This window comes from Malaya genurostris, chromosome 3, assembly GCF_030247185.1.
Source record: "Malaya genurostris strain Urasoe2022 chromosome 3, Malgen_1.1, whole genome shotgun sequence".
Taxonomy (NCBI): Eukaryota; Metazoa; Arthropoda; class Insecta; order Diptera; family Culicidae; genus Malaya; species Malaya genurostris.
In genome coordinates this window covers 114,774,545-114,795,917 of record NC_080572.1, presented here as the reverse complement: position 1 = coordinate 114,795,917, position 21,373 = coordinate 114,774,545, and the positions used below count along the sequence as shown (strand labels likewise).

General features: G+C 37.8%; 1 protein-coding gene across 2 annotated transcripts in view; it reads right to left on the bottom strand.

Moving 5' to 3' along the window:
• LOC131434863 (uncharacterized) overlaps positions 1–21,373 on the bottom strand; it is a 351,398-nt gene that overhangs the window by 56,753 nt on the left and 273,272 nt on the right. The window contains exon 3 of one of the 2 annotated variants that reach the window (XM_058602083.1): positions 5,996–7,369. The exons of the other annotated variant lie outside the window; for it this stretch is intronic. Coding sequence (XP_058458066.1) covers positions 5,996–7,075 — 1,080 coding nt within the window. The 5' untranslated portion in view covers positions 7,076–7,369. The remainder of the gene's footprint in view (positions 1–5,995; positions 7,370–21,373) is intronic. 2 annotated transcript variants of the gene reach the window in all.

Below are 21,373 nucleotides of genomic sequence, written 5' to 3'. Positions count from 1 at the left end.
CCCGACCTGGAAGGATTCGTAGTGTCAGTAGAATCGTAGCACTAGCCATGCAATGGTTCTGTACACTCTGAATCGGCTGCGAAGTCTGTTGAAACAGAAGGTCAAATTCCACTAAAGCAATGTAATACCAAGGCTTTGCTTGCAATTTGCTGAATATAGTACTAAGAGCATATACCGCACTCAGAAGTCATGCAAATATCACCAGTGACGCGTTTATACACTGATTTCTTTTTTCCAGAGAATTCTTGGATACCCACGATCTCAACTAGATTCTATGAAACCAAACAATTCCGTAATGTAAATTTCATAAATTTTGACATAAAAGTTTGTATAACTCGAAAAGTAACCATCAGATCCAAACACAATGACGTATCCAGGAAGACCTTTCATTTGCAACCAGTGTAGATAAAAGCGAATTCCGTACCTATTTCTTATTTTCATAAAAAAGATTTTGATGAGAAGATTAAGCATGGAACATAACTTCAGAGAGAATTTACATTATTCAATTCGGGAACTATTGGAACATGTTTTCAAGAAAGAAACCAAATAAAACAGTGCACCGTTTATGTACACTATGTACTGTCAGTTGGTTTTCAACTATATTCTTTGATATGTCCCAGAATAAACCTTTGGATGAAATAGTTTCATGTTATACGTGAAGAAATGTATTGGAATTGGTTTGAAATTCTCCTTCGTTTATATCTAGACATGTTTTATCAATCAAGAGATCGATTTGAAACTATTTAGCATAACATCACTAATGCTCTCATCATAACTCACAATATTCCACTCAAGTAATGCTTATCTTGCTGCAGCTATTTTACCTACGGGTAACGGAAGCACGCCGAAACGCTAATTGGGTTGAACATTATGCTAAATACGTACAAGGTATTGTAGTGAAAGCAATTTTAGTTTACGACAGCTTTTATGGTGGCCTATATATTATTGCCTCCGTATGTGGAGCGATGAAGTGCGGTAGTGAACGGTGAGGAAATGACGTGTTATTCTGTGTTCTTGTGACAGCACAGACGAATGTGTTTGGCGGTATCATTAACAATGAAAATTTCCTTTATAGCAGTCATTATGATCCGACTTATAGCGAAATTACGGTTAGAGAAATGCTTTGCTTTTTGATGTAAACAGCGAGGAATTATAAGAATGAAAATGTACTCAAGGATTCTGGTAGAATGAAAGCTTGTAGTTTCGATTGGATCGTTTGTTTTGTTTGTTGTTTCTTTTTAATTTTGTAGTAATGGTAAAAATAAGATTGATTTACGTTGAAATCTAAATCAATGCACTGTACGCATGGAGGAGAACCATTATGTAGTAGTGAAATTAAAGCAGGTATTTTGCACAAGACGTCGGAATTCAATTGCGAGTGCTTTGTCCATCTGTCTGAACTAACTTTTCACACCGTCTTTGAGATGCTGTTATAGCTTCGATGAGAAACGTCTGGAAAATACAATTAATTTATGGCGTCATTTGAATAAATGAAAAATGCTGCTTTTTATTCGTCATGCCAACTGGTAACTGGCGACTGAAGTAAGAGGAAAATGTCACCCGTTTTTCTCTTTATCCTCCCATTCATGGTGCACCAATCGAACCCTCAATTCAGAGTGATATTGGTCGAGTTGGAGATTGCCCCGAATGGGACACAATAATGTTGTATCCTTTTTTAAAGAATGTTTTTGCTCCGGTCACTCTTTCTTGTGCTAAATATTACACAAAATCAGACGAAATGTTTCTCTAAATCTTTGTGATTTGCATTTCAAAACGAATTCTGAGACAGTTCTGTAAGTTCCTCCTGTTCAGGATAGCTAAATTGAAAGGGAAAAGTTAACAAACAGGAACAAAATAAAACACTTATCTTAGCTGTCACAAATGAACCCTAAAGCGTTCAGTCGTGACAGCTATTAGTCGAATCAAATTAAATGTCATGTATTGGGTATTGAAATTAATGAGAATTCTAAAACGGCTATACCATAAATTGTTATCGATTTCAGCAGATCTGAGAACCGATCTTCTATTATGCTAATTGTCTTGGAAATCTAGATTTAATTGCACTATCATGGTCAACATTACTGACCAATCATTGACATTTAAATATTTCAAGGCTGTCCCGGAAATAATGAACGCACTTAGTTTGCAGTAGAAATAATACAAAGGTGCTAGATATTTAACTTTTATTTGATACGCTGATAATGAAGCTTGTCCACGTTACATTTCGGGCACCAAGAGCAGCAAAAAAATGCACATAGTTAAAAAAATTCGATTGTTTATTTCAGAGTTCTAGAGTTGAATGAATATTAGAAAAAAGTTGATTAGGATTTTATACTACGACTGCATGTGGCTAGCCAAATCAAGTATTTTTTCAGGAGTTTGGACAGCTTCTATGCTTGGCAACGATGTTCCTTCACATTGCGGTTTGAAAAGCCAAACCCGGAAGCTGTTTAAAGAATTCGAGCTTGTATGTTTCGTCATCCATTATGGTATAGAAAAATTTGAAAAAATTAGTAAAATCTCTTTAGCACGACTTTTTGCAGTGAAATTTAGCTTGTCGTCTTGGTTGGGCACTTTTAAAATTTTGGGCACTTTTTAAATTTTCTTGCAAATTTGTCGGCAAAAACAAATTGAAATTTAGCTGAAACATCCCCCGAGCCGTTGTCAAGTAAAATTTTTGACCTGGGATTTGCCCGAGGTCAGCCTTGACATAGGTTTCATCGTCCATCAGAAGACACCCGTCGAACTTGGTCATATAGTTTCCGAGCCCGAATTTTGACCACACTATTCTGTTTTATGGTCCGATTTGGCTGTTCCTTTTTCTGGCCAAATCACGGTCCGACAGATTAGGATTCCTCTTAATCGTCTTCAAAATTTTACCACGTAGTTTCCGGTCGACAGTTCCACTCCGACGATTGGCTCGAGGCTTCCGAATCGTCGTCAATGTTTCTCTATACCGTTTGATAACGCGCCCTTACGGTATTCCTGGGCAATTTTAGCTGTTTAGCTAGCCTAGATGCAGACCACAATGGACTTTACAAATAACTGTGCACAATTTTTTCCCTTCTTTCGGCTTCCATGTTGATTGTTCACAAAGTACAGTCGTTTTGCGGAATGTCAAAAATCATACGTGAAGCTGACAAAATTCCCGATACGTGGGGCCAAGAACTTCCAAATCCGTCCACCAGGAGCGACACAATGTGAGCAAAAGTTTGTTTCAATTCTAAATGAAACAAGCTTTAGTGAAAATCTATTCAATCATATGTTAGAAAATGAAGTGAGCTCCATTTTATCATATTCGATTATTATTATCGGTACTTCCGTAACCGAAAGCTGGATATCGGCATAGTGACATTCGATTCATTCAACCATGTACTAATATGACCTACACGTTTTTTTACAATTCCCTATGATGATTTGAATTTTGGAAAAAAATGTACCGATAGTCGGGCTTGGATAAAATTCAGCAAATCATTTATGGGACTATCAATGGTTTATTTGGTTACAGAGTCTCATGGTCTGCAAACTAGAGAAAATCCCTAGCCAAGGTATCTTATGAACAAAGTATTCCTGAAATTGACGTTTTCATACTGAGTACCCTATCTCCGGAACAAAGGATTTGATCCGAATGAAAATCTGGATATTCTGATGGCATCTTAAGAATTTGACCTTCTGTTTCAACAGACTTTGCAGCCGATTTAGAGTATACAAAACCATTGCATGGCTGGTGATACGAGCCTATTGACACAACGAATCCTTCCAGGTCGGGGCACGAACATACGACAAATGGTTTGTAAGACCATGCATAGGGCAGCATTGAACCGCCAACTCGGGACAATCTCCGAGAAAAGTGAGTGACTTTTTTTTCACATTTTTAATGCACTATTTCCATATTTGATGCATATCACCCTGTAATTCCGGAACTGGAATTTAGATACATATGAAATTCCGGAACTTTGTTTGGAACCATGAGACCTTTAATTTGAATCTAAGTTTGTGAAACTTGGTTCAACTATCTTCGAGAAAATTAAGTGACATTTTTGATGTATATCATCCTGTAATTGCGGAATCAGAATTCAGATTTGAATGATGTTCAGGAACTTTGTATGGGTGGGACCATAAGTTTGTGATAGTCAGTTTAGCCATATTCGAGAAAAAAGAGTGACATTATTTTCACATTTTTGGTGCATATCACCATGTAATTCCGGAACCGGAAGTCGATTCGAAATGAAATTCAGGAATTACGTATGGGATCGTGATACCTTTCTGCCCCGAGAAAAGTGAGTAACATTATTCTCACATTTTTAATGCATTGACATTTTTTGGTGCATATCACCCTGTAATTCCGGAAGCGGAAGTCGGATCCAAATGATATTCAGGAACTGTGTGTCTAAGTTTGTGAAAATCGGTTTGGCCATCTCCGAGAAAAGTGAGTGACATTCTTTTCACATTTTTGGTGCATATCACCCTGTAATTCTGGAACCGGAAGTCGGACCTAACTGAATTTCAGGAACTTTGTATGGAACCATGAGACCTTTCATTTGAGTTTAAGTTTGTGAAAATCGGTGTAGCCATCTCCGAGAAAAAATAGTGACATTATTTTCACATTTTTGATGCATATAACCTTGTAATTCTGGAACCGGAAGTCGGATTCAAATGAAATTCAGGAACTTTGTATGGGACCGTGAGATCTTTTATTTATATCTAAGTTTGTGAAAATCGGTTAAGTCATCTCCGAGAAAAGTAAGTGGCACACACACACCGGGCCTCGGTTCAAAAGTCGGTTTTTGCTGTGATTTTATAGCCTTTCTATATGAGTATATGAAAAAGGTAAAACACAAACAAGTGAACAGAACATTTTGTAAGTATTCAATGTATGCACGCTAGTGCATGCAATTTTGTAGCAATCGCTAGAGAAGACTCTAATAAACTGTGACAGTGTAGTTCAAGACTGCATGTCGAAAACAAAAAATTAGAATAGTGGTGCCAAAAAGGGAAAATTTCTGCTGAATTTGGCTCAAAACAACTTCAATGTTTAAGTTATATTAGTTGTTGGCTATACAAACAAACTTGGACATTACCGATCCGGAAACACCAAGATTTGTGGATCCATTGATCAAATGTTCCCCGTATAATCGACGGAGATTAGTATAGCCCGATTTTTTTTGTAAAGAGAAATATAATAAGATATTGTAAATAAGAAAACTGTTAAATGTATCTTAGGAACGATCTCACCAGAATCCTGTTTCTCCTATTCGTATTGCTGTAAACAAGGCGAGAATGACACACCATTATTGAAAAAATAAAATAAACTCTCGCGGATGGGTTTCCTACTGAACAATTTTAGATTTTCAGTTTGAATCACACTATTGCCTGTTTTTTTATTTTCGCGCATTCCATATAAATCTGATAACACCGACAAGGATTTGCAGAACCTATGCACTGTGTATATGTCGATATTTCAAAAAAAAATCGAACATGGATATTTGAAAATATATATCTGATCGTTTTCCAAAGTCAGGCCTAAAAATGATAACAACTTTTAAGCAAAAGTTACATGTAATTGATTTTTCGAGATTTCGAAGCATTTGAAGATGGTTAAACAATAGTTATTTGAAATAGATGGCGTGGTAACGAATCATCGACGTATAATGTGTATGCATAAAGCTTCTGCTTGTTTATCGTAATTTCTTTGTGGTTATTTTGCAAGTGCTCAAAGTTAGTTCTGATTTGTATTTTACTGTAGACATATGACGATCAAATAAAATGAAATATGAAAAATAATAAGCATTATTTTTATATTAGTCGTTTTTCAACGGAATTTATTGAAAACATGAAAAACAAAATACAATACATATTTGAAATCAAAATATTCAAAACTTAGAAAATATTATATGAAATATCTTTTCCTGGGATCCATTAGCATACTCCGGCCTATTCAACAAATCTTCAACATGCTCAAACATGCAGACGGTATATCCAAATCGATACTGACCTGCAGTTTGCTGGAAGGCGGAGAGACCACCAGGCAAATCTTCATTGTAGCCCTCAGAAAATCATCACGCTTCTTCTGTACGCTGGTCGCACTGGATGGGCCTTCGCTCAACGGAGTGTCATCAAGCAGTGCTACAGCGGGACTCGGAGTTTTTTCGCTGCCAAGCGATGATGCCGGCGTGACGTAACAGCTAGTACTCGTAATTGTCGGCGGAGTTAGTACAGGAGTGGAGGGATTCGCCGTAGAGCTCCCCGTTGGAGATTTACTGAGTCGTGGCGGTACCGGAGGCCCAGGAGTGGAGGCCTGTGGTGTCGATAGTTGCCCCACAGGAGATTGCGTTTGGGGTGAAGAAGATTTAAGCAGTAACGAGCGACTTCGCCGGGCTGGGACCGACGGAGATGGTGTTGGATGTGTAAGAGAAACCGTTGAAACTGGCGTTTGGATTCCGGCTGTGGGTGATGAAGTACACGGCGAGTTGGAAGATAGTGGTGAATTTTTCAGACAACATCCGGATATGTTGTTAAAATTTAGTATAAAAGGATTATTGCTTCGTTGGTCCATAGGTTTCGACTGTTGTAATGAGTGATGATAATAGCTAGAGGGTTTAGAAGCTCGCGTGTCATTTGGAGTTTCACTGTGAGCAGTATTCGTGAGACTAGCCTTCCGAACTAATGAAGTGTGCTGGTGCGTTGGTGATGTCAGATAGGCTTGAGATGCACTTTGTTGGCGTTGGATGAATTGCTGGGTTGAATTTGACATCCGATTTGACTGATGGTACATTTGGTATTTCGTAGGTGTAATTGCCATAGACTGTTCGAAGCTTTGGCTGCTCGTCATCGGTGATACTAGATTCGGGGAAGGTGATTTGGGTGATTGGATTATGGATAATGCTGAGGTATTGTTGGTGGCGGTGATGTTGGCTGTCAAACCAGCTGTCGAAGTAAACACCATGGTCATCGATGGGGATATCGAGTGTGACTCTGCAGTATCGCATGCATGTGACAGTTGGTCATAACTTCGTACGAGTTTTCGATGTTTCGTATTTTCATTTCGTTGAACGTGTTCATCCATTATATACATTTACAATGGAGTTCGTTTTATTTACGTTTTTGCACAAACAAAATAGCTCTTTTCCAACAACGTCACCTGATTTATTAGCAATTATCGGTTGGCCGTTTATAGGCTCATGTAGACTGCACTAAATCATGAGTTGTTCCGTGGTTGGATTTTGATGATGACGAAGCTGATGTGTTGCCCTCTTGTTGATTTTTGTTTGGTCGATGCGTGTTCGAAATCGTTTCCTAAAATCTTATTATATTCGGTGTCGGTTTTATCACAATTTGCACGTTATATGATAACGTTGTTTGCGATGAGCTAATGAGGAGGGATAAAAAAATTTATGTTAGTATCATTTTGTTAGGATATTACTACATTTTTCGATAACTATCGCAGCAAGCTTCGATTGTGATTGTGATTCACGGTTCGTTTGATATAATTTACTATTATTGAGTAATACAATTATATGATTCGGAGAAATGAACATCGATTTGCCTTCCGGCCAAATGGTTTTGATCCGTTTCAACCAAGTTGATTGCGGATATGATTCCCGTGTGATATCGCTGATACTGGGAACTTTTTAAATCGAAAGAGCCAATTTACCGAATATCTAACTTTTTCTGGAGCCCGGAAAAAATCCCAACAACATTAAATAATATTTGAATTAATAAAGTTTTTCATAAAAAAACTAATTAGCTCCAAATGGCTCGAGGTGGATGTTTGAAGTATTTTTGTTAACTAGATTTACTATAGATAATTTAGAGTAGTTTTGTTAAATTTGAACTGTGGAAATCTGTCATTTTTGTACAATAGTACTGATGTATTTCGTGTTAATAGATGCACTGGTTTAATCGTAATATTGCTTTAGAAATTGAAAATTAGGCAATTCATGGATCTAAATTCTTCTTCAAAATATTTGATTTTCCTTTGAAGCAAATCAAGGCTGGGTTTGCTGTCCTTCCTTATTTTGCGTTTTATCTAGAAGCAAAACTCATTTCAGTTCTAAGTGCAACTGTTATCAAATGTATGAAACAAATCTCCAGATAACCGCAGCGGAACGTGCCACTTCATTCAATTTATTCTGAATCCATTTGAGGTAGAGTTATGGCGTTTTCGTTTTTAATTTGCACTACACCGGTGCAGTGCTACACTGAGGCATGAATAAACGAACAAAAATGACGAAAACATAAACAGTAACCAATGACTACAATAAACGATTCCATTGCACAGAGCTACACCAAACTTTTGATGAGTGCTACACCAGTAGTATCGGTGCAGAAAAAGTGTAGCACTGGTGTAGTGCAATTGGTAAAAACGAACGGTTTCAGTGCAGCTTTCGCTACACCAGTGTAGTGCAATTTAAAAACGAAAACGACATTAGTTTCGACATAAATCAAATACATCTAGGGTCCCCGGTATAACAATAAGTTCTTAAAATGTATGTATAAAGTTGCCTGCGTATTTCACACTACCACAGTATGCAATGAAAAAAGTGCACCCACTTTTCACTAGAAAAGCTGTCAGTGTCTTCGTACAGTGCGAAATCTAGGTTTACTTCATTTTGGTTTTAGCATAGATCAAGTAAACCTAGATTTCTCACTGTACGGAGACACTGACAGCGTTTCTAGTGAGAAGCGGGTGTACTTTTTGCCTTTCTCATATAGAAAGGCTATACAATCACTGCAAAAACCGACTTTTGAACCGAGGGTCGATTGTCATATACCATTCTACTTAGCTCGACGCGCTGAGCAAATATCTGTGTGTGTGAGATGCCATAAGAATATCCCAATTTTCATTCGGATCAAACCCCTGGTTCCGGAGATAGGGTGCTCACTATGAAAACGTCAATTTCAGGAATACTTTGTTCATAGGCTACCTCTTTATATTGGCTAGTAATTTTCTCTAGTTTGCAGACCATGAAATTCTGTAACCAAATAAACCATTGATAGTCCCATAAATGATTTGCTGAATTTTATCCAAGTTCGACTACTGGTACATTTTTTCCAAAATTCAAATCGTCCTAGGAAACCGTAAATTATAGTATTTCGGGGAATTTCTGCTGTAATATACAGAAGAAAATGAAAATGAGAAAGGCATCATTACACCACTAGGTGGATTAAAACAGGTTTTTCCATTAGCTACTGTAGTTGTGTTAAATGCGCAGGCAACTTTATGCATACGTTTTAGAAGCATTTACGCATCTATTTTCACCAGAAAGCGCTTTTGGTGTCACGCGTTGCAACTACATTAATAATACACTGGGGAATCTAGATGTATTTTATTTTTGGTTTTAGTTATCTTCAAGCGAAAACGTTATTTGATTCAACTCATTAAATTTAACCTGTCACACTTTTTTTTCGCTGTTCGGCTGCTTTGACTGCCATATTGACAGAGCTAATGTAATTCTTTTATTTTCATTTCTGTCGAGTTTTCAAACAACCGCTGTACCGAAAAATTTGAAAAAATAAATCAGGAATGATTTAAGGAATCGTCAATTTAAGGTTTACAATTTTATTTAATATTGGAGATGTATTTTTAGAAGTAAAACATACTTACAAGTTTTGAAATTTTGAAACATTTTCTCACACTTCTGACTTTGGTACAAGTCTAGATTTTTCAATATTAAATATATAATTTTTAAAATTGTTAAAGTGCTTTGGTTTCACATTTTTTACTAAAATATGGACGATCACAATATTGTATCTCTTCTAAAAAAACTAACTATCAACCATGCGTTTTCTCTGAAGCTCTATTAGAAGGTAGAGCATAATGCTTAGTTTTAGTAGTTGTGCATCATGCACTACCTTCTAATGGAACTTAAAAACATTGAACTTTAATGGAGATGATTTAATAGAAACGTTAATTTATTTTAGAAACACTCAAATGTTGAGCTTTACCTCATTAGTAAAAAAATAAATCCAAAGCATATGAACGTGTCCAAAAACTGTTCTTTTCTTACTAAATAATGCAGAGTTGTGCCCTAATCAGAAGTTAGAAAAAATATGTTTAGAAACATTTTAATATTTTTTAATGCAAGGAATAAGTTTTCTCATTATTTTGACAAATCGAAAAATAATTTATTATCAATCGCTTTGTAATCACTTCAATTATCGAACTAAAGAACGAACGGTAAGCTGTTGGAAATTCGGTGAATATTTGCCGATTTCTGTAAAAATTGTTGCAACCATTTGATATTCTCTATTATAGAGTGATTAATACTTTTTTCATTAAGACATGTATTTATTCAATTCAAGCACAAAGCAAAACGTTTCAGTACCATTTTTTGGGAAGGAGGAACTCGGAAAATAGTGGGTCCATTTCTTTTAAAAATTATACAACAACAGAAAACCAAACCAGCCCCGTTTGCTAGGTACAGCAAAAACATCATAGGACTAGGCTGATATGTAAGGTTCAGGGGTCTTCTATGTAACATAAACCAATTTTGGTTACCAGCAAATCCTCGTTACGAATAGCTCATTATACAGTTCTTTGTTGGATGGTCATGATGGTGCTGGTGTCTACTGTAGCGAAATGATGCTACAGCAGTCTCAATGACTAGGTGAATACTGTATTGTGTTTCAAGCAAACATTTTCGTCATTCTGTGTAGTGCACAATCAGCACTAAAGCAGAAAATCTGTATAAAACGAACTAACTTTTGTTCCGACGGCAGCCAAGCTCCTTAAAATCCCTAATTCGAATGATTCATGACCGAATCGAGTGAGTTTAAGAGCCATAATGAAGCCATGGACCAAATTTCGAAGGCTCATTTTTAAACAGCTGCAGTTTCGGATATATAATTGTATGAGTGACCTAACAGATAAATCGCATTTTTAGTCTACTCAGAGATGGATGGCGAACTGACAAACCAAACTATTTTCTTAGAGAAGACTAAAAATACTTGGACTCGTTTGAAAGTTGCAAATGTGTCAATGAGTAAGTTCAAATGTACTGTTACTGATACTCTCGGTTTCGGAAATGTTACTGAATAAGTGATGAGGTTCTATGAAACACTGGAGTCAATCTGGAAACAATCTACCCAAATTTGTGTCAAAATTTAGTTTTATGAAGAAAATGTTATGATGGGACTATCTGAATGTCACGAGAAAGGCATTATCACTCCATTGTGTGGATTAAGAAATGGTTTACATTAGAAAAAAACAGCATTCGACAGCGAACCGTTACATTATTTATGAGAGATTGTTATGAAAAGGTCGAACATATATAGTAAAATGATACATAATACTCTGGACCTGATGACTAATCTGTATGTTATCATTATTTGGCTATTGTAAAGTGTACCCCAAAAGAATGAATACATTCTCTTGCTTAAACTTTCTAGCAACAATGTTACTGCCTTCCTAGTTCCAATTTTGCAATATTTTGATATCTAATAAATTATGACACGTTTGTAGCTAGCCGAAGGACAACAGAATCATAATGAGGAAATCATTATGAGCAAAACAAGTCTTGGGTTGCTACTCATGATTCGCACTTATTATGAATGCTAATCACACGGTGAATTATTGTCAAATCTATTTAACGAAAGCAGGGAACTTCACGCTACAAAACAGTTCCGGTCGCACATTTAGTGCCCGTGTTTTTTTTATGCTGGGTTCACAGCATTACAAGTTAGTCATTTCATGTTATCCATGGTCATACGTCGACCACTGTAAATCTGACGTGATTCTCGATGCGAGATTGTTGTTGTTGTTGTTGTTGTTGTTGAAGACAATAGCAAACAGTTTTGCATGACCCGTGCCAAAGAGCGCAGTACCCCGAACGCTGCCAGGGCTTACGATTCGGCGTCTCGGCTACAGCTTCTGGTCTCTATGGTCAAACTGTATAAATAAACGACATAAATTACGATACCATGTCTCCCAGTTCCGAAATCCCAAGTGGCTTGTCCCATCAGGGAGTACACTGTTCGGTAGGAAGGTTAACACTGAATTAGGATAATCCCGGATTGCATTTGTGTGTTCTTGCTTCGTCCGGATGCGATGTGATGACACGAGCAGAGCTTGTTGGTGCTAAATGTAGAAGTGCTTTGGTGTTGAAACAAGGAAAAGGACATAGTTGCTTTCCAGTGGTTCGTTCTATGGTTTGAGATAGTCGGAAAAGTGCCACTGTAAACTCGTAAAATGTACCGGAAGTAAAGTGTCATGCACGTCAATTAATTTTGAGATTTTTTTTTGAATTCAAGGCTTTTTGAGTATGCCACCTTGTTGTTTCTATGATATAAGGTAAAAGATGGCTATTTCCGATTTGATTTTGATCAAAAGTATCGTATGTTTCATTCCTATTTTTCTGAAGTTCGGGTTGTAGTCGATTAAAATAATTTATACTTCAAATTGTTTTTCAAAACAGTCGCTTGAACAACAGTTATATTTAATAGCCTAATGTGATACAAGTTATCCCCGGATTGGTGGTTCAATGCATAGGGCACTGGTCTTACGAACCAGTTGTCGTATGTTCGAGCCCCGACCTGGATCGTAGGATTAAAATTAAAAAGTGTTTTGCAAATAGCATTAACTTCACGTCTACTTAGCGGTTCAAGCTGAACTGTTTAAGTTTGCATTAAGCAGATCAATTTGAACTGCTCTGCATTAACGAGTCTAAGACGAAATGTACAGAAAAGTGTCAAATAATGTTCATTCAACGAATTTTGGGAAGTATTGTCATTGTCATCGTGTAACACTTAAGGTGAAATGTAGTGCAAAAAAAATGCGCGCATAGTTTTAACCGCTTAAGTCGAACGAATCGTTGCACAAAGCCTAACAGGCAGAACCGACACATAGAAACCAGGAATATTTTCAGTGATTGTGAGTAGTGGGCTTGAAATACGTTTTTTGGCTTATAAAATAGATACTCTTTTTGATCCACAATGAATTTGTGAATATTTCACAATTTTAATATATCCTAATTTAATCTTTATTGTTATTGATTACTATTACACTGGAACTATGAACCATTCGTATTTTGTGTTGCTGTATTTCAACTTTAGCAGAACCATTGAGTATCATTTTCAATCGATCGTTTGAGCAGTCTAATTCGTATATGGAAACAGTCGTTTATTTGTCCCATTTATAATAGTGGTGATCGACGTAATGTGTCGCATTATCGCGGAACAATAAGGCTCAGTTCGCTTTCACATCTCATCCAAGTCAGTCGATAAAACAAAACGCCTACGTTCGGGACGGAAGAAACCAAGTACAGTATTTTGTAGTGAACGATAGAACGATCTCGAAATGAGTGAACCAAACGAATAAAAGCTACGAAAGAATACAATTATTGTTGACTTCAGGCAGTGCAAAATTCGACCTTCGATACGAGAACTTGAAGTTTTGATTGAAGAGAAAATACATCTTGACAGTAAACGTGTGCATGTACTTCAATGCAATAAGACAAATAATGTTGTTTACATCCAGTTTTATAAAGAGTTGGATGCAATTCAATTCGCAAAAGACAATAACAATGTGCACTATGTGGAGCACGAGAACATTAAGTACAACATTCCAGTATAAATGGAAGATACTGCTGTAGAAGTGCGTATGCATGAACTTCCCTCAAGCGTCATCGATCCTTATATTCGCAAAACTATGTCCCAATACGGAGAGATTCTCTCTATTGAAAAAAAAGTGGAATAAGTTTTTCCCCGGTATTCTAAATGGTGTACGTTTGTTACGCATGCGCTTGAAGAGACCTATACCTTCTTATGTGACTTTCGGTCAGGATACCAGAATCTCGTGCAAATCAATTGTTACCTATGACAATCAGATGGCCACATATCAATATTGCCAAAAAGCTGATCACTGCGGTAAGCCATGTGATAAACTGGACAAGGAGACAACTACACCAAAGGACAACGGTGCTTCCTTTACACCAACCCCAAGCAACCCCAGTACACCTGCGACAGTCACCAACAACAATGAAGCATCCCCTTCAACGAATCCATCGTTAGCACTCAGTCTCCGAGTCAAGCAGACGTTTAATTTCGGTTCAGCTAGTATTCGGTAGTCGTGCACAGACTATTTCATTCGCGTTTCATTATCGGGCATTATAGGCCCAACTGGTTTTATTTCTCGCAGACGAGTATCGTAGTTGCGTTTTCATCAAGGTGGATGACCTGGAATTGACCCAAAAATTGTACGAGACCATGACAACGCACACGAGACAGAGATAGATGGTAAAACCTACAAAATTCGCATCACGATGGAAGACGGAGCAGTGGAGGTAATACTCTTCGATCTCTCCGAAGATGTGTCGAACGAGAAAATTATCGAATTTCTAAAAGCTTTCGGAGACGTACTCTCTATACACGAACTATTGTGGGACGAAAAGTACGCTTTCGGTGGCATTCCAACTGGTGTGCGAGTCGCAAAGATGTTGATGAAAGAAAATATCCCTTCATATGTCACTATAGATGGAGAGATTACAGCTGTGACGTATTATGGTCAACAGCAAACATGTCGGCACTGCAATGAGTCCGTCCATAATGGCATTTCATGTATCCAAAACAAAAAGTTGCTGGTCCAAAAATTTAATGCGGACCAAACAGACAGATCTTACGCAAAGGTCGTTAAACAAACACCACGCCCCAAGCCGACGGCAACAGCAAAGCCATCTGCTAGAGAGAACATAATTCCTCATCAGCAAAACAGTGCGAATTCCCTGCCTCAGTCCTCGAGTTCAAACTATCCACAACCTTCTCGCTCTACCGTTGAGCCAGTATTCAACCAACCGACATTGTCTCTCGAGAGTAATTTCAAAATCCCCAACAACCAACCAATCAGTAAGACTGACGTGATAAGCAGATATTCGGGCTCCGATCGTAAGAACGATGGTGACGAGTCCGATCGTTCTTCAACCTCAACTAATAGCCGACGATCACAACGCAAACCACCTGGTAAAAAACCACGACAGGATAATGGCGATGAGCCGCTAAACGACCCCAACGCATTATAATAGAGTTCTGCAGTTACAATATTGCCACCGTCAACATCAACACTATCACGAATCCAACGAAGCTAAACGCCCTACACTCGTTCGTCCGCACAATGGAGATAGACATTGTTTTCATGCAGGAGGTCGAAAACGAACATTTGTGCCTACCTGGGTATAACATAATAACCAACGTTGATCATGCCAGAAGAGGAACGGCGATCGCGCTGAAAGAACACATTCGTTTCTCTCACGTCGAGAAAAGCCTAGACGGACGTCTAACAGCTGTTCGGATTCAAAACACAACATTATGCAATGTTTACGCGCCTTCGGGATCAGCAGCCAGAACAGAACGAGAGAGATTCTTCAGAACCACTCTCTCGTATTATCTTCGACACAGAACCGAGCATGTTATATTAGCAGGCGACTTTAACTGCGTGTTAAGGCAGTGTGACAGTACTGGAAATAATGGGAGCCATGCGCTGCAAGCGACCATCAGTCAAATGCAACTTCACGACGTCTGGGTGAAATTATATCCCCGTACCGAAGGACACACATATTTAACTCACAACTCTATGTCAAGGCTTGACCGCGTATATGTGTCCTCTGGACTCGTTAATCAACTCAGAACAGCAGAAACTCACGTGTGTTCATTCACGAACCACAAAGCGGTCACGATTCGAATTTGCCTGTCAAACCTCGGCCGTACATCTGGACATGGCTTCTGGTCTCTCCGCACTCATCTTCTAACAGCTGAAAATATTAAAGAGTTTCGATTCAAATGGCAATATTGGACCCGTCAACGCCGCAACTTTCGTTCGTGGATGGACTGGTGGATATATTTTGCCAAAAATAAAATAAAAAGTTTCTTTCGATGGTAGAACAAACTCGCTCACGATAGACTACATAACGAGTACCAACGATTATACACCCAACTTCGCGTAGCATATGACAACTACTACCAAGATCCCTCAATGCTGACGACTATCAACCGCCTCAAAGCTGAAATGTTAAAACTACAGCGAGAAACCACGCAAATGTTCGTACGCAATAACGAAACATACGTTGCTGATGAGCCCTTATCCACATTTCAACTCGGGGAACGAAGAAGAAGACGAACAACGATCGTACAGTTATGGAACGAGAGAAACGCTCCGAAGACATAGAACAGTGCATGCTGCAATACTACCGTGAACTGTACACAGATGATGAACCAGAAAGAGAAAGAGATACCAACTTCGTATGCGACCGAGTGATCCCAGAAAATGATGAGCCAAACGAGTGCTGTATGACTGAGATAACCACTGCCGAAATTCTTGCAGCAATAAAAACGAGAACTCTATTTACGAACGTTCGACATCATACATCGAGAACTCAATCTCGTGCTGAACGAAGCGCTGGCATCGAACTTCCCTCCTGACTTCGTAAATAGTATTACCGTACTAGTGAAAAAGAAGAACACTGGTGACACCGCTCACTCGTATAGATCTCGCTGATCAACTATGATTACAAACTCTTGTCTCGCATACTCAAAATCAGGCTGGAGAGAGTAGTAGGCGCTCACAGAATTCTAGGAGATACCCAGAAATGCTCTAATCCCGATCGCAACATTTTTCAAGCCATACTCTCGCTCAAAGACAAAGTCGCACAGCTGATCCAACGAAAACAAAAAGCGATCGGGTCAATCGTAAATTCATATTCGGCACCATGTGCTCGCTCGGCATAAACCCCAGGTTAGTAGAACTGCTCTCCAGACTAGCCGAACGATCGTCGTCACGATTACTCGTCAACGGACACTTATCGGCTCCTTTCCCTATCCAATGTTCGGTTGCCCAAGGAAACCCAATCAGCAGCTTGTGTTTTGCTATCTATCTTACTCCACTGTTGAAACAGTTAAAGCACGTGTGTGGAGGTGACTTGATCGTCGCCTATGCAGACGATATTAGTATCATCGCTACTACAATTCCAAAGATAGAGGAAATTATCAATGTCTTCTCTCTATTCGCTCGTGTTTCAGGAGCGAAGCTCAACCTGGCTAAAACAACTTCCATCGACATCGGTCACATTGAAGGAAACCCCCTCAACATACCTTGGCTACACACAGGGGAAACAGTTAAAATACTGGGAGTTATATTCACAAATTCTATTCGAACAATGATTAAACTAAACTGGGACAAAGCAATAAGCAAATTTACATGTCTGCTGTGGCCGCATTCAATGCGATCCTTGACACTTCTACAAAAAGTTTCCTTTCTCAACATTTTCGCCACATCTCGCGTCTGGTATCTCTCGTCTATTATTCCACCATCCAGCAGTCTAATTGCTAAAATGACCTCTGCAATGGGGAATTTCCTGTGGCGTGGAATCCCAGCCCGTGTTACGATGATGCAATTAGCACGAGATCGACAGCAAGGCGGTCTCAATCTTCATTTACCGGCACTTAAATGCAAAGCATTGCTCTTGAATCGTCATTTCGCAGAAATAGCCCATCTTCCTTTCTACAAATCGTTACTGCTACGAGATAATACAATCCACCCTTCGATACCAGCGGACTGCCCATGCCTAAAAATAATTAAACAGCAACTCTCAGTAATCCCAGCACATATTCAGCAATCATCGTCCGCAAAATTGATTCACAGTTTCTACCTATCTGACACAGAAATACCTAAAGTAGAAAGAGAGCATCCACATGCAAGCTGGCGTCAAATTTGGTCTAACATACACTCCCGAGGTTTATCGTCCGCACAAAAGAGTGATATGTTTTTTCTAGTCAATAGGAAAATCGAGCATAGAAAACTAATGTACATCATCCATCGAGCTGACGTTGAGAACTGCGTACACTGCAACAATATGATTGAAACACTGCAACACAAATTCTGCGAATGCCCTCGAGTGGGAGGCGCATGGACACTTATGCAACGGAAAACATCATCATTACTACATGGATGGCGACGTCTATCATTTACCGATCTCATCCTACCAGCCCTAAGCGGAATACCGAGAATAATAAAAATACAAATTATAAAAATGTTCACAACGTATATAAACTTCATAAATCAGAGTACTATCGTGAATACAAATGAATTAAATTTTGTTTTAGAACATGAAATGTAAATAGAAATTTTTAATAATAAAACAATACTAATTTAAAAAAAAATCCATCAGTTTCCTCTATAGAACAAATTTATTATTATTATTATTGTTATCATTATTATTATTATTATTATTATTATTATTATTATTATTATTATTATTATTATTATTATTATTATTATTATTATTATTATTATTATTATTATTATTATTATTATTATTATTATTATTATTTTTATTATTATTATTATTATTATTATATGTCTTTAATAGAGTCCCAATTTTAACCTGTATTTGTCATTCGCAGGAGTTGATATCGTTCTTCACAAGGGTACAATTTCAGTTCCACCAAGCTAGTGTTATTCGTGTTCAAGTCAATCCGGTTATGTCTTTGACATCACCCACCCGCCTTTTATCCATTTCACTTTTATTTCACAGCAATCAAAAGTTGTCATAATTGAAGCTAAACGTTAATTTACCAATCCAAATCTAAGTGGCTAGAGAAGCCTCTGTTATAATCGTTATATTGATCAATTTTGTAGAAGATCTTCAATAACTTAGCAAGTAACCGTAAACAATTAATGCTCGTGAATAGATGACCTAGACATGCAAACAAAATCAAATAAGATGCAAAATCTTAACAAAGCATCTTCAAACAGTTAAAGATAGGAGCACCTGCTACCGGTGGAGAGAAATAACCTTCTCTCTATCGTATCTTATGAGATATTGTTTGTTATTAAAAGTCTTCTATGTTCCTTGATTAGTTCAAACTGGCGTAGGAAAACATAAACTGGGTTGATATTTAATCATTCCAAATAGATTGACAGATAATTTACATGAATTGAATCACGAACCATCAAATCGCCTACGTACAATGATGAGACACATAATCAATCATTGGCACTTCTAGGTTTCCGAATATGCAATCCATATACTTTTCTCGTTGATACTTCTCGATTGAGCCATCAGAAAACAAAGTTATTCGTGGTTATTTCAACAATACAATATATCAATGTGAACTATTGTATGATTTCGGTTTATATGAACCAATAATTAATGTCATCATTACAACAAACAAATTTCATGCAAACATATCCACTTTGGCACGACCTATATTCTAATGCCCCCAAACGAAGACAAAGCGTTGAATGTATTAGTTACGACGCTTGCTCTTAATAAAATTTGGTGAAACCGAATGACTAAATAGTGAGAATTTCGAATAAATTCCTTGCTTGATTATCTATTTATTATTTAAAAAGGCGTCGTTTATCATAAATTGAGAATTATAGCGTTCATATCGGTACTCCAAAAAATCTCGTTAAATCAAAAAACCGTTGGTGGCGTGCAGAGCAATTTCTATGTAGTGTTGCGCGTCTTTCCGGAACCAATATTTGCATATCATCCACTCGTCCTGCTATTGTGACTGCTCCAGACAGAATAAAGTTGAGGTGCGTAAAATATTTCGGACTGTCCTTCGTGATGCAATAATCGCTAAAGGAGAAATGATTGAGAAATAAAATTTCTCGCGCTGTCATCCTGCAGCAGTAACCGCTTCAGAAATAATGATGGAGAAATACATTTTCTCGTGCTGCCGTCCTGCTACTACGATAGATCCATACAAAATAGAGTTGAAGTGCGTCAATTGTTTCGCACTGCCCGTCGTACTATGAGAACCGTTCCGGAAGGAATGATGAAAAATTTTCAACCTTTAGCTTTTATATCCGTGCAGTTTGCTGGTTACCCTAATAACGAGTTCTGATTAGCTATTCTAACTGATTTTTTAATAGTGTACTATTGGAAAACAGTTCCATTTTAATAATGCACATTCAATTTAAGAGTTTTCGAATGGATTGGCGATCTATTTTACCCCGGTGAACGACCAAAAAGGTTAACGCCGGGGTAAAATACATGATATAACAAAAGAAGTTATATGCGTTCATAACTATGACAGGAAAAGGTTCTTGGACACCTTTTCTATACAAGTATCGGTATTTGAGTTAAATAGATTTATTTATTTATTAAGTGCAGTTTATCCACCCTTTTGAAAAGTCAGTCGTGATTCGAATTGGTTTCTCCGATCGTGCAAAACGAATGATATAAACTATGTTGATGAGCTGTTCTATGTTTCATCCGAATCGGATTACGTGAGGTCGGACGTCCTACCACCTATTTCGAGGAATGCTGTGATTCAGCATGGATTATAAGTTGTTGAGAATCGTATTCCCTGTAAATTTATGCCGTGTTCGTAACCACCATCGGTCCATACTATCGTGCCGTGGTGAGAGAATTCGTTGCTAGCTGAATATAAGCAATTTTCAATTTCATGAATGCACTGCATAAAGATTACCCTAAAGTATTAATTACGAGAAGAGATACAAGGCGTTTAACAAACATTTTTCGATAACCTTTCGAAATGCTTGCTTGCGTCTTTGAAAATCTTATTTCTATAATGATCAAGTAAGGTCAAGTCTGCCAGACATTTTCAAAATGACAAATGAATGACAAGAGGTGATTAGAAAATTACTATTTCTTTAAATTGAAAGAACTCAGGTCCTAAAAGCTGGTCCGTACCCAGGATTTCGTTTCTGGAGGGGCCCTCACATAAAAAAATAATGTTACTGAAGATTACTTATGTACTTAATCCTCGGTGTGTCTTTTACCGGCATTTTAAGCAGACACTTTAAAGTTTTCCACTGGAACTGTCATTATGGAGTATTCAAATAAAATTTAGGACTGTACCCGAGAGAAGGTGTTATTTTTGTAACACATGTCTAAAACCTTCTAAATAACAGATCGGCTGAAAAGTTCGTATCGTTTCTATGAGAGGGCGCCACTAGAATTAAATCCATACCATTTTCAGTTAGTACCAACCTTCAAAAGATACGTGTATAAATTTGACAGCTGTCTGATTATTAGTTTGTGAGATATTGCATTTTGAGTGAAACTACTTTTGTTATTGTGAAAAAAATGGAAAAAAAGGAATTTCTTGTGTTGATGAAACACTACTTTTTGATGAGAAAAAGTGCCGCCGATATCAAAAAATGGCTTGATGAGTGTTATCCAGACTCTGCACCGGGCGAAGCAACAATTCGTAAGTGGTTTGCAAAATTTCGTACTGGTCATATGAGCACCGAAGACGATGAACGCAGTGGACTTCCAAAAGAGGCTGTTACCGATGAAAACGTGAAAAAAATCCACAAAATGATTTTCAATGACCGTAAAGTGAAGTTGATCGAGATAGCTGACACCCTAAAGATATCAAAGGAACGTGTCGGACATATTATTCACGA